We start from the raw sequence: 25,564 nt of genomic DNA on the forward strand, positions 1-25,564 counted from the left end.
CTTTTTTTTAAAAACCACCCGTGAACATCCCAAGTTAAAGTGAGCACTAGGTCCACAGGACTCTGAACTGAGCCATGTGAATAAGACTCTTGTTTTCCCTTTCAGTCCTGGTTTCTATCCATGCAGTTACTGTAGGAGGAATTGGGTGCTAAGAAGCTGGTGAGCTACTGGTGAGTGGCACTGCAGGAAAATGAAGAGCAGCAGCAGGTAGTGTGAAAGGGAGTTTCCAGTTTTATCAGCATTCTTGAGTTTTTTCCCTCCCTTTCTTGATCAAAAACATGACAGCATCTGCTGCAATGGAGTGAGTGTCTGGAGGCTTCTGCACTTGAGGTGGTTAGGTGGTCCCCTTGACCTTGTCCTGCAAGAAAACAACCTCCAGCCTTGTTGTAGTATATTAACCACAGTAATGGCAGTGTGTGAGTCAAGTGTGTAGGTTCCTTTTTAGTCTTGCTGCTCCTGAACATCTAACATGAACTGTTGGGAAATGGAACATGCTGAATCTCTGCGTCGCGCTACATCTGTTTGGCTCAAAGCTGTGTTAGCATCAGCCCATTCCTGAGCACTGTGCTGTCAGAGTACTGTAAAGCTGCTTGAACTGAGGAGGGAGATGCAGGAGGCTGGGCAGGGGTTTGCTTGGAGTGAATAATGTAAGGGGCTGAGGGGATGAGGCAGCTTTAACCTCTCCTGCAATGTGGAGAGCCCAGGTCAATAATTTGGTGGTCGAGTGTTTGTTTCAAACAGTGTATGTCCATGAGGAGAAAAAAGAAATCTCTCATCTAGCCCTCGGGGAGGGTAAGCAGAGAATGCAAGGGGGGGCGTAGTCTCTCCTTGATAAAGTGGCTTGCATCAGGTTGATTAAACTTGATTAAACCCCATGTTCAGTAAGGCTAACCCTGTGTCTGAACCTCTACATAGGGTTTTCCTTGGGGACTGGTGGTGTGTTTTTGTTGGGCGATTGCTGTCTGAGTATGGTAGCAGATTGAAATGAGGAAGACACAATAGAAGGTCCCAAACTAACCTCAATTCCTTGTTCCATTCCCAGAGAGCAAAGGTGGGTGTCAGTGTGACAGGCTGACAACACCCTGAAGAAACGTTATTGAATGAAGTTAAACCCTACTTAGGGTTAGTACCTTTGGGGGATATTGTATTGGAAATGCAAATATTTATGTGTGATTGTGATTGGTGGGCACTTCTTTAGAAGGGAGAGGAGACTAATGTCCTCACCGGAAGGGATTGGCACATTCAGAGGTGTTTTACATGTGAAGTGGATTTCCTAGGAAATACCTTGGGGTGAGGGAACAGCACATTCTCCCCTCCAAGGTGAAGCTTTTGAAGATAAGGCCTGGGGAGAAGGATCCATTGTATGCTAATTACCTGCTACAGGGGTCTTTCGTCTGGAGTTTCCAGACCTGTATAAAGGGTAAACTGAACATGTTATTAATGTGCTTGTTCTGAGCTGAGGCTGTGACCACAAAAAATTCCCTGTGTTAGGATTTGAAGGAGGGCTTGGGGACATGTTAGGATTTAGGTGTGGAGGGACCCCTGGTAAGCTTATTAGCATATGTGTGGGTTCTTTCACTATTTGTATTGTTTCTCTGTATTGCTTAGGAATACAGTAGGCTTGCATAGAGAGACCCATGTGGCACTTGTAACTGTACCAATTACACTGTTAGCTGTCTCTGAAGAGAGAGTGGGCAGGTCTGTTTAGGAAGGAAATACAGGTACAGTGGCCCTGAACTGTGACAGTCGGCTCTGCAGTTTCTCTGGCAAAGTGGCATCATTATGCAAATATGCAATCTGCCAGCCAGTGTCAGTTCAGCAAGTCCCAGAATTATTCAGCAGAGGGCACCCCAGCCACTGTCTTGGAAGTTGATCCAGGCCAGTTGTCTCTAGCATGTAACTTGTGCAGTTTCATCACTCTGTTTATGGACTAGCCAGAATTCTCAAATTGATTTGAGAATTTCCTGCAGAAACTTGTAACTTTCTCCCCTACGTGCACAGCAGGCCTGTGTTTGAAGTTCCTGGTGTTGATTGGCTGCATGTGTGGTTTGGCTTGCTCTGGTACTTGGCTAGAATCTAGCTGCTGGATGAGGTAACAGTACAGTGCAGATCTCAAACCCTTATGCGAGGATGTAGTTTGAAAGCTGCTCTCAGTGAGTGCTCAGGCTTCACCATCCCTTGTAAAACTCTCATATTTGGGGAAAGGTCAGGCGGTTCAGCAGGCTTTGGAGCAGGTCTGAGCAAAGTCCCTCAGTTACACGGGGAAAAGGATTCTGTCCTAGAGGAAACTTGGAAACTGCAGGAGGAGGTGTGGTTAAGCCAGTGAGGTGCCCCATGGTGTCTCAGGCAATGAATATGCACAGCTTAACTTCCAGGTTATTTGGAACATGGTTGAATGGAGTAATTCCCTAATCTTGGGTGCTAACCCCTCTTAAAATACATCCAGTATTGATCCTGAAACAGGAACCCTTAATATCTGTGTGTTTAATATGGAATGATGTGCTGCCCCCCCTTGGGCCAATAGAAACAAAACTGGCAACATTGGCCTTCCTCTCTGATGCCACAGTGTACGCAGCTGCCCCTGCTGTGTTGCTTTCCATTGAAACAGGGAGAATAGTCACATACTGTGCTTAAGAGAAACAGGCTTCACGCCAAGCTGAATGGGCAGCTCTGTCGCCTCCCAGCTCACAGCAGAATGAATGGCTGGAAAGGACCAAACCCATTTTGGATTACAGGGAACATGGCTAGAGTGGAGGGTCACACTCGATTTGGCACTGCCTGGCCTGATGGGCTGGATCAGTATGTGACAAACAGGGAAAGTTCATACTTCCCGGGGGGGGGGGGGGGGGGGGGGGGGGGGGGGGAGAGGAGAGTCTCCCTGTAGGGGTGTCTCCATCAGGAAATGCCAGGACATGAGCTGCTGCTGTTCCCAGAGAGCTGAACCCCAGAGATGGCACCTCAGCCCATTCTCCCGCCAGTGTGCTTCTGCCCCCTAGCTTGGTGACACAAGCTGCCCTAGGGGGAAGTGCAGAGCAAGACTGTACCAGTGATTAGCTGCAGCCCAGTGCTCACAGGTGAGGCAGGACTATGGAGAATCACTATAGAGCATGTTCCTAGGAGGTGGGAGTACTGCTGTCCTGAGACAAGCAGATGGGGCTTGTATTCTACCCCTGCAGCAAGTACAGGGTTTCCCATGGGCTCCTATGCCTGCCAGGCACACTTGTTTGGCTCCCCGGTGGGCCGGCCTATATTCCACCCTGGTCCCGAGGCCTGCTGGGGATATCAGTTGGCAGCTCCTTCACGGGGCTGTGAGCACGGGCATGTACTTGGCGTGGTTCACCCCAATCCCGGACACCTGCCCTTTTGCGGCGTGAGGGAAACCCTGGCGCACGTCTACCTGGAGTATGCCAGACTGCAGCCCCTATTCCGGCTCCTCACAAATATTTTGTTAAGATTTTGGTTGCACTTTTCCCCTCACTTCCTTATCTATGCACTCCCTGTCCGTGGCCCCACTAAGTCACGGGATCTCCTGGTCAACCTTCTCCTGGCCCTGGCTAAAGTGGCCACCTATAAAACCAGGGGGAGGAGGTTGGCCGATGGAGTCTCCTGTGACTGTGGGGCCTATTTCCGATCCTCCATCCGTTCACGCCTCCGGGCAGAGTTCCTCTGGGCGGCGTCCACTGACTCCCTTGATGCCTTCAAGGAGCAGTGGGCGCTGTCCAGGGTTCTCTGCTCCGTGTCCCCGTCTGGTTCCCTTCTTTTGACCCTTTGACCGCACTCCTGTCCCTGTTGTTCATTAGTTGTCCCCCGTAATTATTTGGTTTTCGAGGTCCTGTGGACCCCCCTCTTAGGCTGGGGGGGGATCCTTTAGCAGTGGGCGGGCTTCGCTCACTTCCTGGATCCTAATAAGACACTTGTTTGACTCATTTTGCTACGTTAAAATCCCAGTGACCAGAGCTCCTTAGGCTGAGCAGGTCTGGGAAGAAAGGGAGTGAGTAATCAAGGCTAATTGGGTCTGGCTGGGCAGGTTGATTACTGTAATTACTCCAGCCCTGTTCCTGGCTCTGAAGGGACAGTGAAATCTAGTGAAGGTGTTCTCCCACGTTGGGGTGGGCAGGCATGGGAGATGGCTGCAAATGAACTGGGGAAGAGGCAACAGCCCCTGTGCTCAGATCCTAGCGGTAGCTGAGCTGGGGCAAGGGTAGTTTCTGATGGAGGGCAGGCTGGAGCAGGTGAGAGAGCAGTCCCTGTGTGGACTTTGCTGCAGTCCCTTCGTGTCAAAGCAGCAGAACCCTGGATAACAGCGCGAGGTTTGTATCCAGCAGAGAAAGTCCCGCACGTCACATGCCAAGGGCAGAGGAAAATACCAGCTTTAGCCAAGCGTCTCTTGGTAACACACACAATGGCACTGCAGTCCCTCTGAGGGGATGGGGACTGAGCGCAGAGCTGGGTCACAAATTCTAATCCTAGCTGTGTCCCGGACTCGCAGTGACCATCTGTGATCGGGGACAGGGCAGCCCTGCCTCCTGCGGGCTTGGGAGTGGTACGGGGATTTCATCAAGCGCTTAATAGCATTTTAGAATCAGATGGCAAGAGCCAAGGTACAAGAGTCTCCTTCACAGGCTCTGCTTCACCGCTCCGTATTCCATTCCTAGCCTTCAGCGCTACGACCGAGTCCTGCTTGCCCTTGGGCTGGCTGCAGAACCATTTTGCCAAGGCAGCTGAAAGAATCTGAGTCCGAAATCTCACAGGCTCAGAGTACTAGGAACAGCGGCCCCTATGGGATGGCTCAAGCTACTGCAGCAAAGACCTTCCCATTCCCCAAAGAACCTTGGATTAAAGCAATTGGGCTCATCTGTACCCATCCCCCTCCAGCTCCAGAGTAGGGAACAGGTAACCTAATAGCATATGCACCTAGGACAGTGATTAATGGTTGTCAGGACAACCTCTCTTGCCTCTTCTGCCCTGGCAGTGTGTACAAAGGCTGGAGCTGGCTGGGGACTGGTGAAAAAGGATCGGCTGAGCAGACATTTTTGGATCAGACAGTTGCTATGAGCAGAGAGCCAAAAATTGTTCCCAGTACTCCTCGCTCTGCTGATGGTTACATTCAGCAGTGCATGTGGGAGGCGTCCCCAGGGGCTGCCCCTGATAATGGCACCTGGTCTCCAGTGAACGAAGATATTTAAACTTCTGGGTTTTATGAGAAATGCAGCCGTGCTCTGTTGTCCCTAAGCCTCTGACTGCCAGAAGTCGGGAGTGGGGGACAGGGGGTGGATCACTCCGTAATTGCCCTGTTCTGTTCATTCCCTCTGAAGCATCTGGCAGAGGCCACTGTTGGAACATAAGATACTGGGATAGATGGACCATTGGTCTGACCCACTGTGGCCGTTCTTATATTGTACAAGCCCTGGAGAGCTCCATGCACTGGGTGGGGAGGCAGGCAGATGGAAGTGGGGAGAGCCAGCTGGGGCCACCAGTTAGTCTCCTTGGATGAGAAGTCCCCAGCCCCACTCTAGAACGAGCCCTGGGAGAACTGCACCTGCTAAGCCCTTGGGGGTGCCTTTTAGCTCCTCTGCAATGTGTCCTCTGAGAGAACATGCGACCGGATGTGAGTGAGGCTGTGGGTCAGAGGGTGAGCTCTTCGGAGCAGGGCCTGATGTCTGGCTGTGTTGTCCGCACTAAATCCTAGAATCATGGTCGCGTAGGTGCCTCTTACTAGCCCTCTTTGCTCAGGACTGAGTGCCCAAGGAAGCTGAATCTGTCCCTAGAGCCCCCTGGCAGGTGTGGAGGACTCCCCAGTTCCGTGGGTGCTCTGACAGTGGATTCCCAAGTGCAAGGAATTTGAAGTGTCGCCATGAGGAGTCGTCTATGTGACTGGCCTGTCCATAACTGAGAGGTTGTAGCTGGGTGAGAAGATTGCTTGTTACAGGCCAAGCGAGGCTGTATTAACCTGTGTAGGTGCTGGAAATAGCCAGGGGCTGGCTATTTTCCAGGGCAGGTTACCTTGCCTTGGCACTGAGCATGGGGGGTTGGGAGCCAGCCTGCCTGCCCAGCCTAGTCTCTTTGCCCCATATGGAAAAGTGCTACATTTGGCACAGTGATGTTCTTTCGTAGCCCCCGTCTTGTTCCCTCTGACTCCGCGGAGGGGGGATGGAGTCGGAGGCAGGAGAAGTGGTGGTTTAATGAGATCTGTATTTAATAGATAGCAAACTGGCCGCTCCTCTTGCACCATGCTCTGTGCATGTGGCAGGGTGGATCCCGTAATGCCCGTTACTGTTGGCAGGGAAGTAAAGCTGTCTGTGCGGGGACCCGTGAAGTGTATGTGGAACCTTCCCTGCCTCCCTCGCTCTCCTGTTGACTGCTGGGGCCTTGGGGTGGAGGGAGACAGAGCTCACTTACTGGCTGTGCTACCTGTCTGAGAGACAGGGAATCGGCCCTGACCCTTCCCCACCTGCAGCCCCTCAGGAGTTTTGCTGTCTCACAGGTTGGCTCGTGAGCTGTCCACGTTCAGAAACTTCCTTTCTTGCTGGTTAATGCAGCCCACAGCTGTGCCTGTCTCCCTCCACTGGACCCCGCAGCCCTCTGCATCCCTGGGAGCGGCAGGTAACGAACACCTCTCACTGGCTAATGGTTTGAGCCACTCTTCCTGGGCGGGGAGGTGGGGCTGCTTGCCAGCCACCAGAGTGAAGCACCTGTGCTGCGTGCACCTCGGGCAGTAATTGTTGCCGAGCACAGGCACCCCGCTCCGGCTCCCTGCAGGGCGATCACGGCTGCGGAGAGCAGACAGGCAGGGTGAGTTGATGCAATGTGCTGTCCTTCCCCTGCCCTGCCTTGTGGCGAAGCCCCCTTTTTCAGGTGGTTTGACCTGACCCTTACTCTTTGTAATCTCTCCTGGAGCTGGGTGTGGCTGTGAGGAAGGAGACTTCCAGCACCTCTGTGCGTTATTCAGGGGCGGCTGGTCTTTTGGTAAGAGCCTATGGGGAAGCAGGGACCAAAGCTGTCAAAACCCCACCAGGCTTCCTCACTGGAGCTCGCTGTGCAGCCCCAGAGTGCCAGAGATCCTCTGGGTGCATTGCCGTATATCAGGAAGATGGCCCCAGGACTTTGACTGACTCTGCTCCTAACAGAGCTTGGCTCAGCATGAGCCCAGAGCTGATTTCTAGCTTGCTCCCTTCCTTCAGAAAGGTTAATCTGATCGCTCCCTGCTCTCCTCCTGAAGTGAGCTCCAGCCTCCACCCTGGAATGGCCCAGATCTGCTGCCCTGGTCCAGATGCAAGAGCTGCTGGGTTCAGCCTTGTTTCAAAGGCTGAGGATGGCGTAGGAAGGGGGACCTCACCCGGTATTGGCTTCCATCTCATTCATACTGGACAAGTGGCTGCAGTCTGGGCTAGCTGGAGTGGATGTTTCTGACTACCCTGAGGCAGTTCTGCCAACCCTAACTGCTCAAAAAGGATGAGCCAGGCCTTCACAAGCAAGAGCTTTTAAAAAAATTTGGGTTCTTTTTATTTTTGTCTGGTCTTTGAGCCTGTAGGAGTCGTAGCTTCAGCTTCTTTCTCAGGCAGGAGGGCTAGACATTTACTGTAAATGAAAGCTGAGATCCTCATGTAATCACTGGACTCCAGGAGCTGGGGGTTTATGAGAAATGCCAAATACAGCCAGACTCCTGATAAAACTGTAACCAGTGGCAACAGGCTTGCCTGGTTCCCTAGAAGCTGGGGGTGACCCCTTCCTGCTATGAGTGGGGGCAGGGTGGAAGCAACCAGCAAGACTTGTAATAAATAAATAAATAATTTTCAGTAGAAAATCTCGTGCTAGGCTCCCTGCAATCAGCGTAGGGAAACCATCCCCTTCCCATAGAACCAGCCGTGGCTCCAAGGTGTGCTCCAAGGAGTGAGCTGGCAGTAGGAGGGTGATGGTTTTGTTCCACACACACACACCTGGTGGGAAGGAGTTAGGTATCTGGACATGTTCTAAGGTGATCCCTGAAGGGCTGCTTGATGGGGCCCCTTGGGTGCCACCTCCCCAGAATGCACTGAGTGACGGTGCTGGGAATCTGCTTCAGCACCTCCAGATAATAAACCAGTTCTGCCCACAAGAGCTGCCGTCCTACATCAGACCAATGGGCCTGTGTAGCCTCACCAACCTTTATCTGGGCATCATTGCACAGAGGCCAGAGGTGCTTTTGTGTGTAAACTGGTCGTTCCATGCCAGGCCCACGTGTCTGGCCAGTGTTGCTCTCTCAGCAGCAACGATTCCTGCACTGGGTTGCCTCTCTGAGCAGCCTGCATCCGGAGCTACCCATGCAGAGGTGGCACCCTTAAAATCATTGGCCTGGAAATGCTTGGCTTGGGCACGCCAGGGCAGTGGGAGACAGCTTCTCTTTGTGCCAGTCGCTGAGAAGGGGAATGCAGAAGGGATGTTGCCGTTTACCGTGGCATCAGTCCAATGTACTCCCCTTTCGGCAGCACAGTACAGCTCTTTACAATCCAAAGTGTTTCCCTCCCTTCAGTGGAGCCTCTTTTCGCTGTGAATGTTCCAGAACTACCAGGCCCAGTGCCCTGCTCTTTGCTAAACCCCAAGGGGCCATGAAGGGTGTGTTTGGAAATGCCCATTTTTCTTGCTAGTATTTTCCCTTGTCCATTCAAGGTGAAAATCCCCGTGTGCAGGGGACTGGCAAAAGGCCTATGTGCCCCTGACATCCCACCTGAGCCTTCTGCATGGGGCAAGTGGGAATATCAGTCAGTGAGCTGGAGCTAAAGCCAGCCTGTCATGGTCTGCCTGCACCTGGTTCCCTTAGCCTCTGGGCTAGTGCTGTCACCTAATGAATTCTGCACTGTTATCTCCAGGAGGGGCTCTCAGTGGGGCAACAAAACGGGAAGGGCCAGAATGGGACTCAGCAGGTTTAACTGAACTAATGTCCTGCGAGCTGGGCATAAGGCCGTCTTTCGGATGAGAAGTAAACTGGGGCCATGGCCCCTTGTGGCCAGCATAGAGCCTCTGGTTTGGTTTGATAGCTGATATTTTACCGATGTCCTAAAACTGGGGCCCAAGGGTCAGTTACGGGAGCTTTAAATCAGGTTTGCAGACTAGTGAAAGATGAAGCTGTTGTGTCAGAGATGAGGTCTCGTATGTGTGCTCAGTGGTTGTTACCTTCGCTCCGGTCTGCTTTGCGTGGCACAAGACCTCCCATCAGCCCATCCACCAGGAAAGCGGCCTTGGCAGTTGGAGAAAGGTGAAAAGTAAAGTAAGCTATTCAGGAGAGAGGGGGAGAGTTATGCTGCTGATTCTGTTGGTCCATAGGGTTGAAGGGAACCCAGATGCAAGCCCCGTGTGTTCCATAACTCAACTGATGCTGTAACAAATGGCAAGATCTGCCCTCTCCTGTCTTCAAGCTCACTGGAACTTTTCCTGGGAGTTGGGGCATGTAAATCCCAGTGTCCTGGCAAACTGCAGACCGGATACTTACTTGCTGTTCATGTAACTCCCCTCTCCTGCAGTTTCACGTAGATGAGGGAGGCACTTGTCTTCCCTTGCTGCCCTGGACTCTTGTGATGCTATTTGCTGTGAAATGTATCTCAGAGCTGGTTGCACTTTAAAGATGGGTGAAGTGATTCCTCTAGGGAGAGCTCTTAGCAACTCTGGAGTTTTTCTGCATAAAGGCCACTGGGTAAAGATGAGATCATTACACTCTCAAGTACTCACTCTAGAAGGATTCATCTCTGCCCAAAGAGAAGTGTGATGGGGCGACTGTTCCCTAATGCAGGGTTCAGAGGGTTGAGCCTGCGTGCGGAGTGCAGGATCAGAATTGACATTTCACCAGCCCCTTCCTTTCCTGTGTGGGAGCCGTTAACACTGTAGTTATAGGCTCACTCATTCCTGGCAGAGAGGCCCCTCTTTCCCAGCTGTTCACGTCTTTATTTTGAATAGAAGAAGCTAATTGCTGCCCGATGCCTATCAGCACAGTAACCCATAGGCGTTGCCCACCGGGTCTGTTTGCAGCTTTACGAATTACCTGTGAGACTCAAGCAAACACAATGTCGCTATATCAACCAAGCTGCACGGGGGCTCCCATGTGTGTTTACTTCGTTCTGAGCCCCTGGACGACGGTGCTGGCTGGTTGCTATGGCAGCCTTGATGAGTTTGGGGAGCCTTACGGGAAACAAAATGATGGTTGTGCCAGATTTGAGGTTAGACTCCAGGTCTGAGCCTGCATCCTTTCCAGTGCTGCGTCTGCTAGGCCCTAATATTGCTCAGCTGAACAATCTCTGTCATCACCACATTCCTAAATCGCCAACATAATACCCGATCCCCCCGGATTTGCACAATACACTGTGCAGCTCCCCTAGCTGCAGTGTGACAGAGGACAAGAATCTGCACTGAGAGACCCCAGGGTTTATCTAGTCCCAACTCCTGCTCTTCCTTCCATGTAGCCCAGCCTCTGAGGTTAAAAGCAGAGCGTGGCTCTGTTGCTGGACGACAGTGTCCAGGAATGCCCACCCAGTGGTGTTAGTAGGGGGGAAAGGGGCTAGGTCATTAGCCCAGAGATGGAGGAGCCCCCCTGGCCACACAAGAAGAGAATGCAGCATGGGCCACCTGAGTGCAAGCTCCTGGCAGGGAGCCCCCCACCTCTGTGGCTGCGGGAAGTGGGGAGGAGGTGGTGGCCGCGAGTGAGGGAACCGCCTTGCCGGCCCCAGGCAGGTCTGTCCCGCTGGCCTGGAGGCAACCATACCTGTAGCTCAGGGCCATGTGGTTCTCCCTGGGACGAGCCGGCGGGAGCGCCCCTGGCCTGTGCACTCTGCGGATGTTAACATGGTGCCGCGGGGCTGCGGACGCTGAGGGGAGCTCTGGGACGTGGGCAGATTCTCTGACCGTCCGCCCCAGCGGAGCGCTGCTCCCTGAGGCCCGTTTCTGCTCTTGTTGACTTGCTGCGGCTGCCACGGTGACTGGAAGGGCCCCGGTTGCTGCACCTGGGCAGGGTGGTGGCAGGGGCATTTCCTGCAGTTCTGCCCCTCGGCTCAGAAACCAGCGAGGGGGACGAGGGCCCCTGGGTGAAGCGGAAGCAGCAGCGTGAGAGGCGAGAGCTGCATCAGCAGCCACAGGTGGGGGCAGGGACAGCTTGAGCCCACTGGGGAAGCCGAATTAAGTTTCCAGACTCAGCAAAGGGAGAGCGGAGCTGGGTGCAGAGCTAGGGGTGAGGGCGAAGGTGAGCCGGGCGAACTGAGTTGAGCTGCCTGTTCTTGCTTAGTCTGCCTGCATGTTTCTGGGAACACCTCTGTCACGCTGGATCAGGTTGGAGCCTCCTGCGAAAGGGAGAGTTGCCCCTCTGATGTGGCAGTGTGGGACTTGCGTCTCCCAGGAGGGCTGATCGGGAAGCTGGACTAGCCCTAAACATGTCTGGTGAAATGAAGAAAGGGCAGAACTCCCGGCGTGAGCCGTGCCAGAATCATCCAGAGAGGGGTGGGGAGCTCTGGGTTTGAGGGCCTGGTCGAAAGTGCACCTTGGAGAATAGCTATAGTGGAGTGATGAATCGGAGGCCTCCTGGGTCTCTGGCTGAATTTCTGATTCCTGTCTGCTACCTGCCCATGGCTGAGCCGTCCTTGTGCGGATACTGGTGAACAGTGAGCACTGGCCCCGCCATTCTAGCAGTGTGAACTCTGAGGCCTGACTGACACTAAAAAGTGAGGCTAACATAGCTACAGAACTCAGAGATGTGAAAATCACACTCCTGAGAGCCGCAGCCATGCAGACCTAACCCCCGGTATCCACGCAGCTAGGTCCATGGAAGGGTGTGACTGTTGACTCAGCTGCCATTTACAGCAACAGAATCGCGGAAGCCCCCTGATCGCTGTAAGAAGCATCTGTGCTATAGCAGCCTGGTTGCAGTGCCATGGCTGTAGTGTGGACATGGGCTGGGTTAACCAGGGTTCGCTCTGCAAGTCGCACGGTTTTGCTTTTGTTCCCTGGGGTGACTCTCCCAACTAGCCAGCACTGTGAATTGTGACTGTGTGTAGCCCTCCTATGGGTGGGTCTTATTTATCTCTGGTAGATACCCCAGGGCCAGGGCTCTGCTTCTCTGGCAGCCACTGCCATGGGAGCTCTCCGGTATTGCTAAAGCTGCCTCTCTGACCAGACTGCAGCCCCAAACTGTCCCCGGAAGCACCTCCGTGTATCTGAATGTAGGACTCAGGTTGTGATCAGGGCAAAGCTGGCTCCTCAAGCTCCCTGCTGAGCTGGGCTGCAGGAGCAGTTTGTGCTGGCTCCTGGGGACAATGGAGCCGAGGGGCCGGCAAGGGGCACTTCCATTTGGAACCTGAGCCCAGGTGGGAAGGTGCAGCAGGGCTGCCCAGCCAGCTCGCTCTCCCGTGCCCCCTGCAGGCAGGGAGCTTCTGCTCTGCTCCCCGGGTGGAGCTGCATCACTGAGGGAGGCACTGACCCTACTTCCAGCTGCAAATACCCTGGTGTAGCCACAGGCGCAGCGTAATCCACACCAAGCGGCGAAGCCCCCTGGCTCCAGCAGCCGTTCTGTGCAGCAGGCTGGAGAGCGCAGCCGTGGCAGGTCTAGTGGGAACAGGAAGCTCTTTCTGAACGAGATCAGATGCTGCCCGTTTGGCTTAGGCCTCCTTGCGGCGTTAGCCTGATGTTAAACTTGTGCCCCTATGTCTGTCTTCGGCACGCTGCAGACGTGACACTCTCAGTGTGGAGCTGCTGGAGGGGGCAGGGGGCTTTGGCTGCTGACCCGGGCTAGGCGCCATGGCAGGGCTGGGAGGCAGTTTAAGATGGTGAGCGAGCCGGAGGACTGGCGAAATGACGCAGTGAAAGAACGCCCCGTGCTGACACTGGCATGTCGTTCGGTTCAGAGGCAAAGTCAATTGAGATAAGGAGGCTGTTAACCTGGAATGAGGCCTCTGAGAGGTGTCACTGGACTGTGCAACGCACTCGCCATGTGGGGCAGGCTCAGGCACAAGGACTAGGAGTGTAATGTCAAAGGAGAGCTTGGTTCTCCCACATGATGCTCTGGCGAGTGGTGGGACAGCAGGTGCTGGACCCTGCTGGAGATAATGAGGCCCATGAGGAGAGCTGACCACAAGACAACTGAGAGGCCAGACCTGCGCTTCACTGGCCCAAATTCCTTCATGTTCTAAACACACGACCTGGGGAATTTCCACGGGGGAAGGACCACTGCCAGTCTTGGAGAGTTTCTGAAATTTGACAAGGTCCTGAGATGCTCTGAATTGCCCTCTCAGGAAAGTATAAACGGGAATGCCGCTGGCCTTGGAGCTGTATGGCTCGCAGGGAGCTGCAGCTGGTCGGTCCAGAACAGTTTGTCTCGTGGGTGCAGTACGTTCACAGCTGGGTCCCACGGCAGTGAGCTGCAGCTCTTACTCTGTCTTCCTTTCCCTGCCCCCAGGGTTCTGTTGGTGTGAGCGCCTCCCTGGCTGAAGATGGCAAGTTGGGAATGCCGGGTTGCTCCAGGCCGAGGTAAGTGACTTCATTTCAGGAGCAAAGTGTCAGTGACGATCCCAGCCTGTTAAAAGCAAACCTGCTAAATGATAAAATATTCCTCCCCTGCCCCCTCAGACGTCTGCCTTCAGGCTGCTTTGGCCGCTCGGTAGCTGGTGCTGGAACTAACGAACCAAACCCAGTCTCACCACAGGACATGTGGCCCGCAGTGCAAAAGGGAGGAATAAGGCAGCGTGGAAGCCGAATTGCCTCCAAGGGGCGTTCTTGGGGGAGAGATGAAAGCACAGGGCGTACCTACTGCGGAGTTGGCACTAGTGTTGTCCCAGACCAGTGGCCTCCGCGTGTGGTCAGCGGCCCAGGTACTGCGCAAAGCCTCTGGCCATGTGATTTAAGCTACAGTCTCAGCCTGCTGTTCCCGCACCCTGTGACAGCGGGTGCCCCACACGCAGCCGCCGTGTGCACGCTCCCGTGTGACGATGTGGGCGTGCCGGGGTGAGCCCCACTGACGCACTGTGGCGGGAGCAGCTGTCAGTGGGGGTGTGACTGCCAGGGAGCTCGGCGACAGCAGGCAGCTCCCCGAGTGCTGTGGGAGAGGCTCTGCTACCAGAGCACCCTCGCATCACGGGACCAGGCAGCCCCGCCTCCTGCCCTGGTAACTCAGCAGTGCGACGAGGGGTCATCTGCTGTGCTGAAGATTTGTGATGCTCTGCCATGCTGGCGCCTCTGCTCTCCAGGCTGTGCCCAGGCTGGTGAGAGCTGCTTCCTCTGGCCTCTCAAAGGGCCCACAAATAACATCCTCTCATGGCTCAGCTGGGCCCTTACAGTTCTAGACAATGGCTGTGTCGTGTGGCATGAGGAATGGCAGGGTATTCACTCCCCCTGCCTGCACAGTGCACTCCCCCTGGGAATCGATGGCCCAGGGCTCAGGGCTGCATCCTGCTCAGTTACTAGAAGCAGACGCTGCTGCCTTGGTGACATTTCCTGTAAACGGTGCGATGCCTACAGCTCACCCCAGCAGTGAATACAGCCTTGCTGTTCTGTGTCTGTGACATGCTCCCTCTGCCCTCCACAGGGCATTTGTCTGGGACTGGGGCTATCCTGGAGGTGTCAGTCCTGGATTCAGGGAGCCCTTCACGCTGTCTTGACAAGTGATTAATTAGTCTTCTTATTGAGCAAAAATAGTGAATTGGGAAGAGAGCCGTCCAAGGACAGTCAGTTCTAAGGGGTTTGTGCAAGAGGAGGGAGTTTGGCTCTCCAGCTAAAGCTGCTGTCTCCAGGCCACGGTCAGGGTCCTGCAGCATTTCCTGCTCGCACCCGCTGTGCCTGCTGACTCCAAAGGGTGAGCCTCCCTCCCCCCATGCACAGGGCCCCATGCAAACTTCTCTGGGTAGGAGAGAGGTGCCTCCCAGACACCCCCTTCTGCCAGGACTTTTAAAGCCAGTGACTCAAAATGACTTGGCCTTGGAGCCCAAGTGTGAGAACACTGACACTTCCCTAGTGCAGCGTATTCTGCAGTAGAGTAACTCTGGCAGCAGGTGTTACAAGCTCAGCACTGTGCAATCTCCTCTCTCTGTTCCAGGCTTCCTCCTGCTCTGCATTTTGACTCTGCATCTTAGCTCTCGGAATCCTCTTGAATCAGCAGGTGAGGTGCAGACTGGCCAATGGGGAGAACTCTAGGTGCCTTTTGAGGAAACTGCTTTAGAGGTGGTTTTGTTTGGACGCTTGCCCCCCCCCCTGTCCGAGATGCGTATGCAAAAGGGAAACCACACATAGGAAAAATCTCAGCGTTTCTGATTTGTGTGCCAAGCTCTTCTCTCCATGCAGCTGCTAGAGCTCCAGGAAACCCAGATTTAACCTGCCTCCCCAGCTACCAGCCTGTTCCCTTCTGATGCAGATCTAATTCTAGGAAAGACTTCTCCTTAGGCAAAGTGTCACTGGTGAGCAGGGTTATGGGGCCAGGCTCACCCCTTCAGTGGAGGTCCCAGCGGTGAGGGAGGAACTGTAAAATCAGCCATGGGTTTATCGCTGATGCTAGTAGTCATGCAATGGAGTGTTGTCCACACGTCATCTCTGGCTCCCCAGACACTCACATTTAGAGTATTTCCCCTCTGGTACCTTCCATATCCCACACATGATTTCCCTGCCGATTTCTGTACAGCCCCTCAGGCAGCATGCTATGCAAGGGCAGGGCTGCAGCTTTTCTGGACACCTAGCTCTCAACTTGTTATGAGCACAAGATACGTTTCCCTCCTGATGACTTATCACTTGGAAACCTTCTACCTTCCAGAGACGAGCCCTCCTCCTGCCGTGTCTTTCTTCGATACCACCCCCTCTGTTCCAGAGACTTCCCCTATTTCCAGCACATGTATGGTCTCCAACTACTCTGCTAATGGGACAGAAGACACACCTGTAAGGAAACTGCCTTCGGTCAAATAGTGTCCAGGGTTTCTGCCAGGAGCCCAAAGGGGCGGGAGGGGTGTGAGTGGGGAGGTGAGAGAAGAGCAGAGTTCCTTTGCGGCTCTGCTGGGAGGGCAGGAGCTCCTGGGGGTGGCTGATAAGAAGCTATCCTAGCTGATAATTAAGGCTTCCCCCAAAGCTGGATTTCTTGGTGCTGCATGAGCCCACAGATTCCATCCTAGGGTAGCTGAGCAGACGCTCCCAGAGGCAGTGAGTGATCTGCAAGGCCAGAGCAAATGACAGCCAAGAGGAGCTCTGCTGGGTGCATTGCCAGCGTGGGGCTGCCATGGGCAGGTCTGTAGTGAGAGAGGTGCCCTCGGAGTGTGTGTGCTCTTCCCGCAGATCACCTGCCAGAGTTTTCAGTGCTCTGGAGAGAGATGCTACGAGGAGGAAGCTTATGCCAATGACACCGCGACCTGCCACAATGAGTCTCACTGTGAGGTAGGGGAGTTCTCCGGGTGGGCACTGTGCCAGTCACCTCTGCTGCTCCCTGCATGAGTGAGCTGCTCGCATTAACGCCCTGGGTGCAGCACTCCTAGACCCTGGGAGAGCATCCTGTCTGATGTCTCGGCTCTGCCTGCAGGAGGGGAGGGAGATCATAGAAGCTTCCCAAGCCCTGGGTTGCTGTGATGTGTTTTGGAGGCAGGGGAGGAGGATGCAATGTGAGTCACAATATTTCCCTTCCTCGCCAGCCTATTGCCTGGTAACCCCAGAGCTTATAAACCTGTGCCCAGCTCCTGTTCTTGTCCTTTTGCACAGTCTGTCACTTATTCCTGCTCTGACTGTTTTTTGTCACGCTCTCTCCTAACCCTGGTTTGTGGTTTGTCCATCCCCTCCCCATCCCCATCCTTTCCTCCTTAACTCCATCCTGTCTCCTGTGTTCTTAAACCTGCCCTTTGCTTAGTGCTCGCAGGAGCAGCCTGGTGTCTCCCATGACCTGCTCCCTGGGATAGAACTAGCTGGCCTTAGAGCTTGCCAATTTTTCCTTGCTGTCAGCCATCTGTCAGCTGTATCGCGGTGTGTCCCCCTGGCTCCAGCATGCCCAGAGCAATCCCTGGTGCAGTTTTTCAGGCTGTTCTCAGTGGCATGGGGGAGTGCAGAGATGAGCCCACCCCACACCATGAGCTCTGTGGCTCTGCCAGCCACCGCCCCCTAAACCAGTGCTGGGTGTGTGGGCCAAGTGTGGCTGTCAGCATCTCGAGTACATGGCTCTGGCTCTTCCCTTGTCCCTGCAGCTCTATCGTCTCAACAGCACAAACTACACAGCCAAGTGCAGCAGCGAGTGCGGGAGCGGGAACGGCACCGAGATGTGTGTGACCAACGGCAGCGTGAGCATGAGCAAGTGCATCCTGGAGTGCTGCAACTCATCCCAGTGCCTGCAACTCAATGCCACCGCCTACGGTAACCCGCCTGCTGGGAACAGCCTGGCCCACTGGCCACCTGCACTGGGCTTCTCACTCCCAGCAAGAGACTTTGTTTCCCTGCAGCAAATAGAAGGGTTCATTCTGTTGCACATGGCCAGAGACTGACGTGTGTTGTCTCTCACGTAGGGCCCTACCTGCATTGTGGCTTTTGTTTCTCTAAGGCAGAAGGAGAAGGGCTGGAATGGTGGGGTGGGCCTGGGGCACCTGCCACCTGAGTGGAGGAGTGGGTTTATTTTGTACTCTCACCATCTTCCCCTGCCCTTTGGCTGATGCATGGCAGTGATCACGGCCCTCTGCTGGATTGTCAGATCTGCTCTCATGAAAGTCATAGGCTCTGTGCTGCTAACAACTAAGGGAGCTTCACCTTGAGTGCTGGGTTCTGTGCATGTGGTGCGGGATCAGAGTCTATCCCTGCGGGGGCTCTGAAGCCCGTAGGGGCCGTAGAGTAGCTGAAGTTCCTACGTGACAGCAGTCTCCATCCAACACATTTTTCTGGAGACAAGCCACAACAGCAGAGGCATCTAGACCCTCCACTTCCAAAGAGAGCCATGGGTAGCAGGGATGGGTGCCTGTCCCTCCCATGCGTAGAACCCATCCAGGCCATAGAGTCTGGCTCAGGAGCTGGCTCTGGTGCTTGTGGGGGTTTGGACTCCCGACGGCTCTGGTTCGGCCAGAGGGATTCCGTAGGAAGGCCTCTTGCAGGATAACTAACTGAATTACGATCGCTCGCGAAGGCCAGGCACCGGATTCCTAGGAGCACTGTAGCTCTCTGATGGTGCTTTCTCTGGAAAAGCCATCCTGCAATGTCTTGGCAGGAAAGCCTGATACCCACAGGCTGTAGGGTCTCGCAGCCCTGGTGGAGTGGGCAGAGCTGTCGTGGTGGCTCACCTGCATGCACTTGGGGTTTCTCTTACTGCTGCCTCCTCTAGCTGCATCACAGTCGCCCATTCGCCCCCTCGAGAGCCTCCCACGTATCCTGATTTCCCTCATTCCATCCCACAGGGGTAAACAAACTAGTTCTCTCTTCTTCCACTGTCGGGATCATGCAGCACTTCCTGCTTCTCCGTTCTTCTCAGGCCCGCAAGCTGGGTGAATTCCAGGTCTCCTTCCTGGGAGTGGCTCCGCTCTGCTGGGTCCTGGGGGGCACGCAGGCCCATAGCTGGACTTAGCCACCTGTTCAGATTCCCATTAGGAGTGTGATTGGCTCACTCAGCCACTCCCCAGACCACTCACTGCCATTGTGCCAAGGTGAAACTCGTGACCAAATGATCACTAACTAAACTGTGGAACTCGCTGTCAAAAGATGTCAGAGTCCAAAAATGTGACAAGACTTTTTCTCAAAGGATTAGACACTTCTCTGGATGATGAAAACATCCACAGTTCCATTAGCTGGGGCAAAAAATAGAAGGGCTTGGGGCAGGGAACAATCCTTACTGGAGGAAGAAATAACCTGCCTACAAGGGACATTTCACAGATGTCCATTGTGGGGGTTTCTTGAATTTGTCTCCAAGGTGCTGTCAGACCAGATACTGGGCTAGATAGACGCCTGGCCTGCCCTGGCAGTTCCTAGGCACCAAACACACCTGAGCTTTGGTAGGGAGAGCAGGGGTTGGGGAGAAGTAACAGATGTGGTTCACATTCTGGAATGAGGCTGCTGAATACCTGTCTCCTGTATTGAAGTGCACTAATGTAAATCCCCATGTTAAAATGACTCTAGCGGCTTCCACTGGGGCGTGTCAGTCTCTGGCCGTGTTCTGGATTCTAGACCTGGGTCCCAAGGCTACATGGATATGCAGAGTAGCAGGAGGGCATGGCTCTGTCTCACCAGACTCCTTTCGTGTCTCTTTCAGGTGACTTGCCGCCCACCACCACTCCAGCTCCCACAACTACCACCATGAAGCCCCCTCCCAGGAATGTAAGTATTGCCTCCAGCATGATCAGACTGCAGAGCTGTGTAGGCATGCACCAGTGGGAATCCTACGCTGAGCAGCGTTGCCATGAACTGTTACGCGCACACTCTCTCTCTCTCTCTCCCCCCCCCCCTCGAACTGCCATGCATTACCCCCATAACAGGACCCTTTCATCTCAGTCCTCTGATGCATGGAAGAGATTCCCAGATGATGGCTGGGAGTTTGCTTATCTCCATGGAACCCTGCAGAGCCCCCTCCATGAGGGTGGAGGCAGAGGAGGGTTTGGCACTTGCCAGCTAGGGTGCAATTTTAGTGAAGTTTGGGTGTTGGGAGTTGATTTTTCTTTGATCTTTCTGTATTTGGAGTGTCAGTGAATGTTGTAAAATGTGGCTGCCAGCCCCTGAAAGGTGGTCTTGTTAATGAAGATTTGGGCTTGCTGGAACTGCCTGTACAGTGCCAGTCACTGCCCAACAGCCACCTGGCTCTTGGAGGGCAATCTGCTGATCCTGGGGTCCCTGGGACCACTTGCTTTCCCTGTGTGACTTTTAGCTCCTCACACAAGTGTCTCATAATGACCAGGCAAAAGGAAAGTGACTCAAATGTCAGACCTTGTTGTGGTAGCTCTGCTCTCTGGAGTGATGGGTGTTCACAGTGCTTTTCGTGGCTGTCTTGTAGGGGAAAGTGTGCACAACCTTCTCCTGTAAGGGAGCTGGATGCTTCAAAGGCCAGAAGTCTGTTGCTGAATGCATCGTTGGATACAACTTCTGTGAGGTACTGGACTTGTTTGGCAATTCTTTAACCACCCTGAGCTGTGCCTCTTAACTAGAGTTGTGAATGGAGCAGGACTGAAGGGCTCCAGGCCAGGTCTCCGCTCCGTCTGACATTGCTCCATCAGTGCTGCCGTTTCACAGCTGGTGCTGGGCTCTTGTCAGCACTTGCAGCATAGAGATGTTTGTGGATCTTGTGCCATCCTGACAGCTCTGGAGTCAGAGCAGCTAAAGCAGAGTCATCGACAGCAAACTTCCCTGGGACAAACACCTGGGGCAGGGAGTAGTTGAGTCTCTGTGGTTCTCTTTGTCCTTGACCTCTTGGAGATTCCAACAAGCGCCTCAACTAGGGTAGTGATATGGGCACTGCAGCTTTTGTTAAAGCTGACTCTGTGCATCCTCTGCCTCTGAACCAGGAGGATGGGCCTGGGGGTTTGAGTTGGTCCCATTAACAAGAATGCAAGAACCCAGAGGGGTGCTAAAGCCCAAGACTGCTAATGTCTGTCTCCTTCCTGCAGATGAAGAAGACTGGCTCAAATTACGTGGCTGGATGTAGCAAAGTCTGCAAGACCGCCAGCCCAGTCTGTGCCAGAGGAGCAGCAGCCCTCTGTTACCAGGAATGTTGCCAAGCTACCCCTAAAACTAGCTGCCTGAAACTGGATGGCAACGTGCACTTCAATGGCGCTGGGCAGGTGGCTCTGGCCCCACTCCTGAAACTCCTGGCCTGTGGTGTGGGTCTTGTCATGCATTACAGTCTCTCCACTTTCCTTCAGGGTTAAGCAATGATCCTCTGAGCTCCGTAGGCTGACTAGGGAAGGATTCAGGGGCATACACTATATTGGCTAAAACTGGCACAAGATCTAGGGTTTCTGTACCTCTTAAATTCAGCTAAGGCTGGCTAGAAAATTCCATCTATTGAATCAGCATCACAGGAAGGGAGGTCGCTGGAAACCGCAGGCCTTCTCCTCTCTGTGTGGGCCTGGCTAGCCCCACGGAAGTTAGTGGCTAGCACCCATGGGTGTTTGTGAAATACAGACCCCAGTGAGTGCAGCTGACTGAACCAGTAGGGTGTGTCTACGCTGCAGTAAAACACCACTGCTGGCCCCTGTCAGATGACTCCAGGACCTGGGAGGTGGGAGGGTCCTAGAGCCTGGGCTTCAGCCTAAGCCCAGTCTCTACACTGAATTTTACAGTCCCGCACCTTGAGTCCCACGAGCCTGAGTCAGCTGACACGGACCAGCCACAGGTGTCCTACTACAGTGTAGACAGACCCTTAGTCTCTCCCATGTGGATTCTCCAATTTGATCCAGGGGAGGGTGGAAACTAGTGGCCATGGGGATGGATGTAGGGCTCCCGGACCTGGGGAGAGGGGAGGCATTGTGCCACATGCTTCCTTCTAGCCACAGGAGTGATGTCAGCTGCTCGCTGGACTGACTCCTGAGTGCGCTGTCTGTGCAGAACGGATTAGGAGCTGGCTAGCTGCTGAGGGGCAGCCCACAGTGAACCCCCCTCCCTTCTGAGCACCAGCACCTCTTCCTGACTCTGGGGGTACAGAGGGCAAGCTCCAGCCACTAGGGGACTCTGTGAATTACTCTGCCACCGTGCACGCCTCTTGTTTGTATGTAAAGCAGCTGTCTGTGTAGCAGGGACGGTGTCCGAGGGAAATCACAGTCCTCTGCTGCACACACCCCAGCCCTCCCCCATGGAAGGAAAACACTGTAATGGGAGTATCCGAGCAGGGAGAGCTTTCCATTATGCTAAGGTGCCTCTGCTAACCAAGGGAACATGCTGCTAGAGGGGGCAAGGCAGGACTTGGGGCTGGTCTACACTGGGCGCTTACACTGGCATAGCTACGTCTCTCAGGGATGTGAAAAACACCTCTGGGAGACGTAGCTCTGCCGACTTAACCCCTGTGTAGAAAATGCTAGGTCGCTGGAAGAGTCCTTCCCTCAACCATAACTGCTGTCTCTCGGGGAGGCGGAGACCCCTCCCGTTGGCATAGCTAGTGTCTGCACTGAAGTGCTACAGTGGAGCTGCTGCAGTTCACGTGTAGACACACCCTTGGGTTCCTAACCCAAGAGCTGCCCTAGCCAGTAAACCAACTGGCCTGAGCTGCTGGCTGAAATCATTGGCATCTTCCTAACGGCCAAGCTTGTAGAACCTCCTGTCTTAACATCTCCTGAGGCTAGGCCAGTCTCCCAGCTTCCTGGTAAACGCTGCCCCACATCAGGGACTAATCAATGGCCCCGCTGACCCCTGAAGGTGGTAGTTCCCCAGTTCCCCTAGCTGTACGTATTCACCACCCTCCATAGGCCAGAGAGCACAAGTCTGACCTTAACTTGCTCTGAGGTGGCAGCCGCGCTGCTGGCAGTCACTGGCCCAGCTGACTTGAATGTTGGCTGGTATTAGTGTATCTGATTCTTTGATTGATTGAAGTTAGCTCGTAGGAGTAGTTCTGAATAGCAATAGGTTGCTGTTTCCAAGTTCCATACACGACCTCTAAGCCTTATTTTAACTTCCACGGTTAGTTTCTTTTTGGAACCTTGTGTTTTTAATGAACCTTAAACCCCCATGATTGTGCCTCTCCCTGTGAAATCCAAAGGGGAACAGAGCAGACACACAGCCTGTGCATTAAGCAGGCTGCAAAGCTGCCCACTTCCCTGCCAAAAACCCGTAGGACTGTGTGACTTCAAACAAAGTGAAGCACCCTGGGGCTACGGCCGTGTGACTTTACTAGTCTGAGATTTTGGATTACCTGGAATGAATGACATCCTACGTGGGCGGTGCGGATAATAAGCTGGGGAATGCTGTGCCTCTCCAACATCCCCGCGTGGCCCTGCCCATGCTCTGCCCTGGGACCCCCTCCTGCTGCTAGTTGGCCCCAGCTCAGGCAGGCTGCTGCTCTTCTGGGAAGCCCACTGGGGCTAGGGCAGCTGGGACTTGGGGTGTCTGGGGCCACCCAGCTCCGGCAGCCTGGTGGGGGTGGCTCTGGGCTTCGGGGTGGGAAGGAGGGTGGGAGGAGCAGGTCCTCAGGCAGAAGGGGTGGGCCAGGTCAGGGGCTATCCTCCCCGAGCCTGTGGTTCACCCACTGCCCATGCATCTAGCTATAAGAATGATGGGGTGGAAGAAGCCTCTGAAAGGGCAGAAAATCCTGCCATAAATCCAGGCACCAGCAAAGTCCACCTGGGGTAGTGACCTGCTTGCAATGTAGCTTTTCTAAGCATTGACCTCAATAACTAGCTTATAACCACACTGATGATGGAATGTCTCCTACCTGGGTGGGCTAAATTAGGAACACCATATTTCTTCTCTAGAATCTTTCCCAAGGAAACAGCGTTCATCTAAAAGTGGCACATATGTCTTAGGAGCCTGTTTGCCAGTCCCGGAGTCTTTACTGTCTAAAGGGTGACTAATAAAAGTAGAACCAGGATCGTAAGGGACTGTTCATTCTAGCCATGTTTTTAATCCGGGATTAGTCTGTGTCTAAAAGAATCTGCTGCGACCAATTGTTGCACCAAATGTAGCTGATACTGATTAAGTGACTGAATTATGTTTGCTGGAAACCACAAGGCAGAGATTGCTGATAGCTGATGATAGATATGAGCTCTGTTGTGACTGTTGTACTCTGTTGTTCTATTTTCAGAATCTGTCCTTTGAAGAGGCGTTATAAATAAATATATTTATCAACCTCCGTGTTTAATTATTGGAGGCGATCTTCTGCCATGGCTGAAGCCTGTTTCAGGGCTTGTCGTGCTGGGGAGGTCAGGGAGACAGTGACTCAAGGCAGATGTGGAGTAGGGGAGGGTGGTTGGCAGGCCCTTGGGTGATGAATGTGGCTGAAACGACGTGTACAATAAACCCTTCATTGCTGTTGCAGCCTAAACTAGGAAGTGCCTGGCGACCTCCCTCTCGCTGGCATGGGGACTCGGTTATTATTTTCAGCCAAACTCCTTGAAGTCTTCAGTGTGCCCCTTCCTCTGTGCAGGACTCCTTGTTCCCATGACTGCCTTGCCTACTCTGTGCTGTGACTCCTGCAGACTAGTCTACAGCCGACTCGTTCTGATGTGTTTACAGACCCCAAAGGTGGGGCTTTTATTTGTTACAGACCTCAAATGCTAGCTTATGACAAATCATAAGCAGGGCACTGCTTAGTGCTAGTGGAAAAATTCACACTGTGCTAACAACTGCCTTTGAGAGGAACAGATCCTGTCATCATTGTTTGGGTGTCAGAGTAACAGCCGTGTTAGTCTGTATTCGCAAAAAGAAAAGGAGGACTTGTGGCACCTTAGAGACTAACCAATTTATTTGAGCATGAGCTTTCGTGAGCTACAGCTCACTTCATCGGATGCAGACCTCAGCTGCTGGCAGGCCTTAATGCTCATGTTTATACTTGAGCTGGCATAAATTACACACACAAACATCCCCTGCAGCATTTTACAGATACTTCTTATAGTTTGCAATCCCCAGGCTAAGCTTTCCTTGCAGTCTGCCTCCTCCCTTCCCACTGTTGTGAGCTTCTGCTCAGGAGCTAGCAGGAGCCTGGCTCTGGAGCAGCAGGTGTCCTTTTCCCCTACAGCCAGGAATGTTCCTGCTGTTGGGGCGTTACCTTAGAAGAGGGATATTTACTCCCTAATCGTTCCCAAAACCTGGAAGAGACGAAACGTGAAATGGCGCCACATTCTCAGGATTCTAGAAAATAAAAAAACAGCTGCAGAATTATAGGAATTCAGTGTCCCTCTAGGGCAGATGGAAAAAAACATCTACAGCAGCCTACTGGCAAAACAAGGTTTTTCCTAATATCCCTGACCCCTCTACTTCCACTCCACCCTGGGCCAGCTCAGCAGATGCTCCTGGGGTCCCAGCCATTCATTTATAACACTCTATACAATGCACCTAATTTCTTCAAATAAGAATTTCCCCCCCAATAACATTAAGCAAATGGAATATTTTGGCCAACCCCTTTCTACTCTGCCCCGCCCCGCCCGCCCGCTCGCCCCGCGGCTGTCTCAGAGGCATAGCTAGTGTAACCGTTCTGGTTGCTCCAGAAGCAGCCCTCTTCTCTCCCATCTTAGCAGTGATTCCCCTTGGGTCAGATTCCTGTCTGTCAGACTGGGGATGGTCTCACATTTGTGTAATGCTCTAAGTCAGCAGCTTCACACATGCTGAATGTATAGAAACCACTGAAGAATTAACCCCCTCCGCACCATTTCACTCATGATGGGAGCATGGGAGGGCGGGTGTAGCCCCAGCCTCATGAGAGATCGCTCAAAGCAAAGGCAGGTGCTTTGTTGCATAACTGCTTGGCCACGACAGGTGCAGCTGCAACTCGATAGTGACAATTGTTAATTGAAGCCACGCTCTCCTGTCTTTAGTATGCAGAGGGTTTGGTTTGGTTTCTTGGGCCTGGCCTATACTAGCAACTTATGTCAGTATAACTGCATTGCTCAGGGGAAATCCACACCCGCAAGCAACGCCGTCATACCGACCTAACTCCCGGAGTAGACAGCGCTCTGTTGAGGGGAGGGTTTCTCCCATTGACACAGCT

General features: G+C 53.6%; 1 protein-coding gene across 3 annotated transcripts; it reads left to right on the top strand.

Moving 5' to 3' along the window:
* The first annotated feature begins 41 nt into the window (after positions 1-41).
* Positions 42-23,004, top strand: LOC125624696 (uncharacterized). 3 transcript variants are annotated; one of them, XM_075121240.1, is made up of 9 exons: positions 42-170; positions 13,409-13,479; positions 15,041-15,103; positions 15,749-15,870; positions 16,261-16,359; positions 17,154-17,319; positions 19,193-19,257; positions 19,928-20,023; positions 20,538-23,004. In XM_075121240.1, the coding sequence occupies exons 2-9, from the start codon at positions 13,443-13,445 to the stop codon at positions 20,796-20,798; spliced, it is 909 nt and encodes a 302-aa protein (XP_074977341.1). In that variant the 5' UTR covers positions 42-170; positions 13,409-13,442; the 3' UTR covers positions 20,799-23,004. The 3 variants fall into 3 exon arrangements, with proteins under 3 accessions (XP_074977341.1, XP_074977342.1, XP_074977343.1); XM_075121241.1 differs by lacking the exon at positions 42-170 and adding an exon at positions 6,691-6,792; XM_075121242.1 differs by lacking the exon at positions 42-170 and adding an exon at positions 11,085-11,203.
* Positions 23,005-25,564: the final 2,560 nt, after the last annotated feature.

The sequence above is a fragment of the Caretta caretta genome, chromosome 19 (assembly GCF_965140235.1).
Source record: "Caretta caretta isolate rCarCar2 chromosome 19, rCarCar1.hap1, whole genome shotgun sequence".
Taxonomy (NCBI): domain Eukaryota; kingdom Metazoa; phylum Chordata; order Testudines; family Cheloniidae; genus Caretta; species Caretta caretta.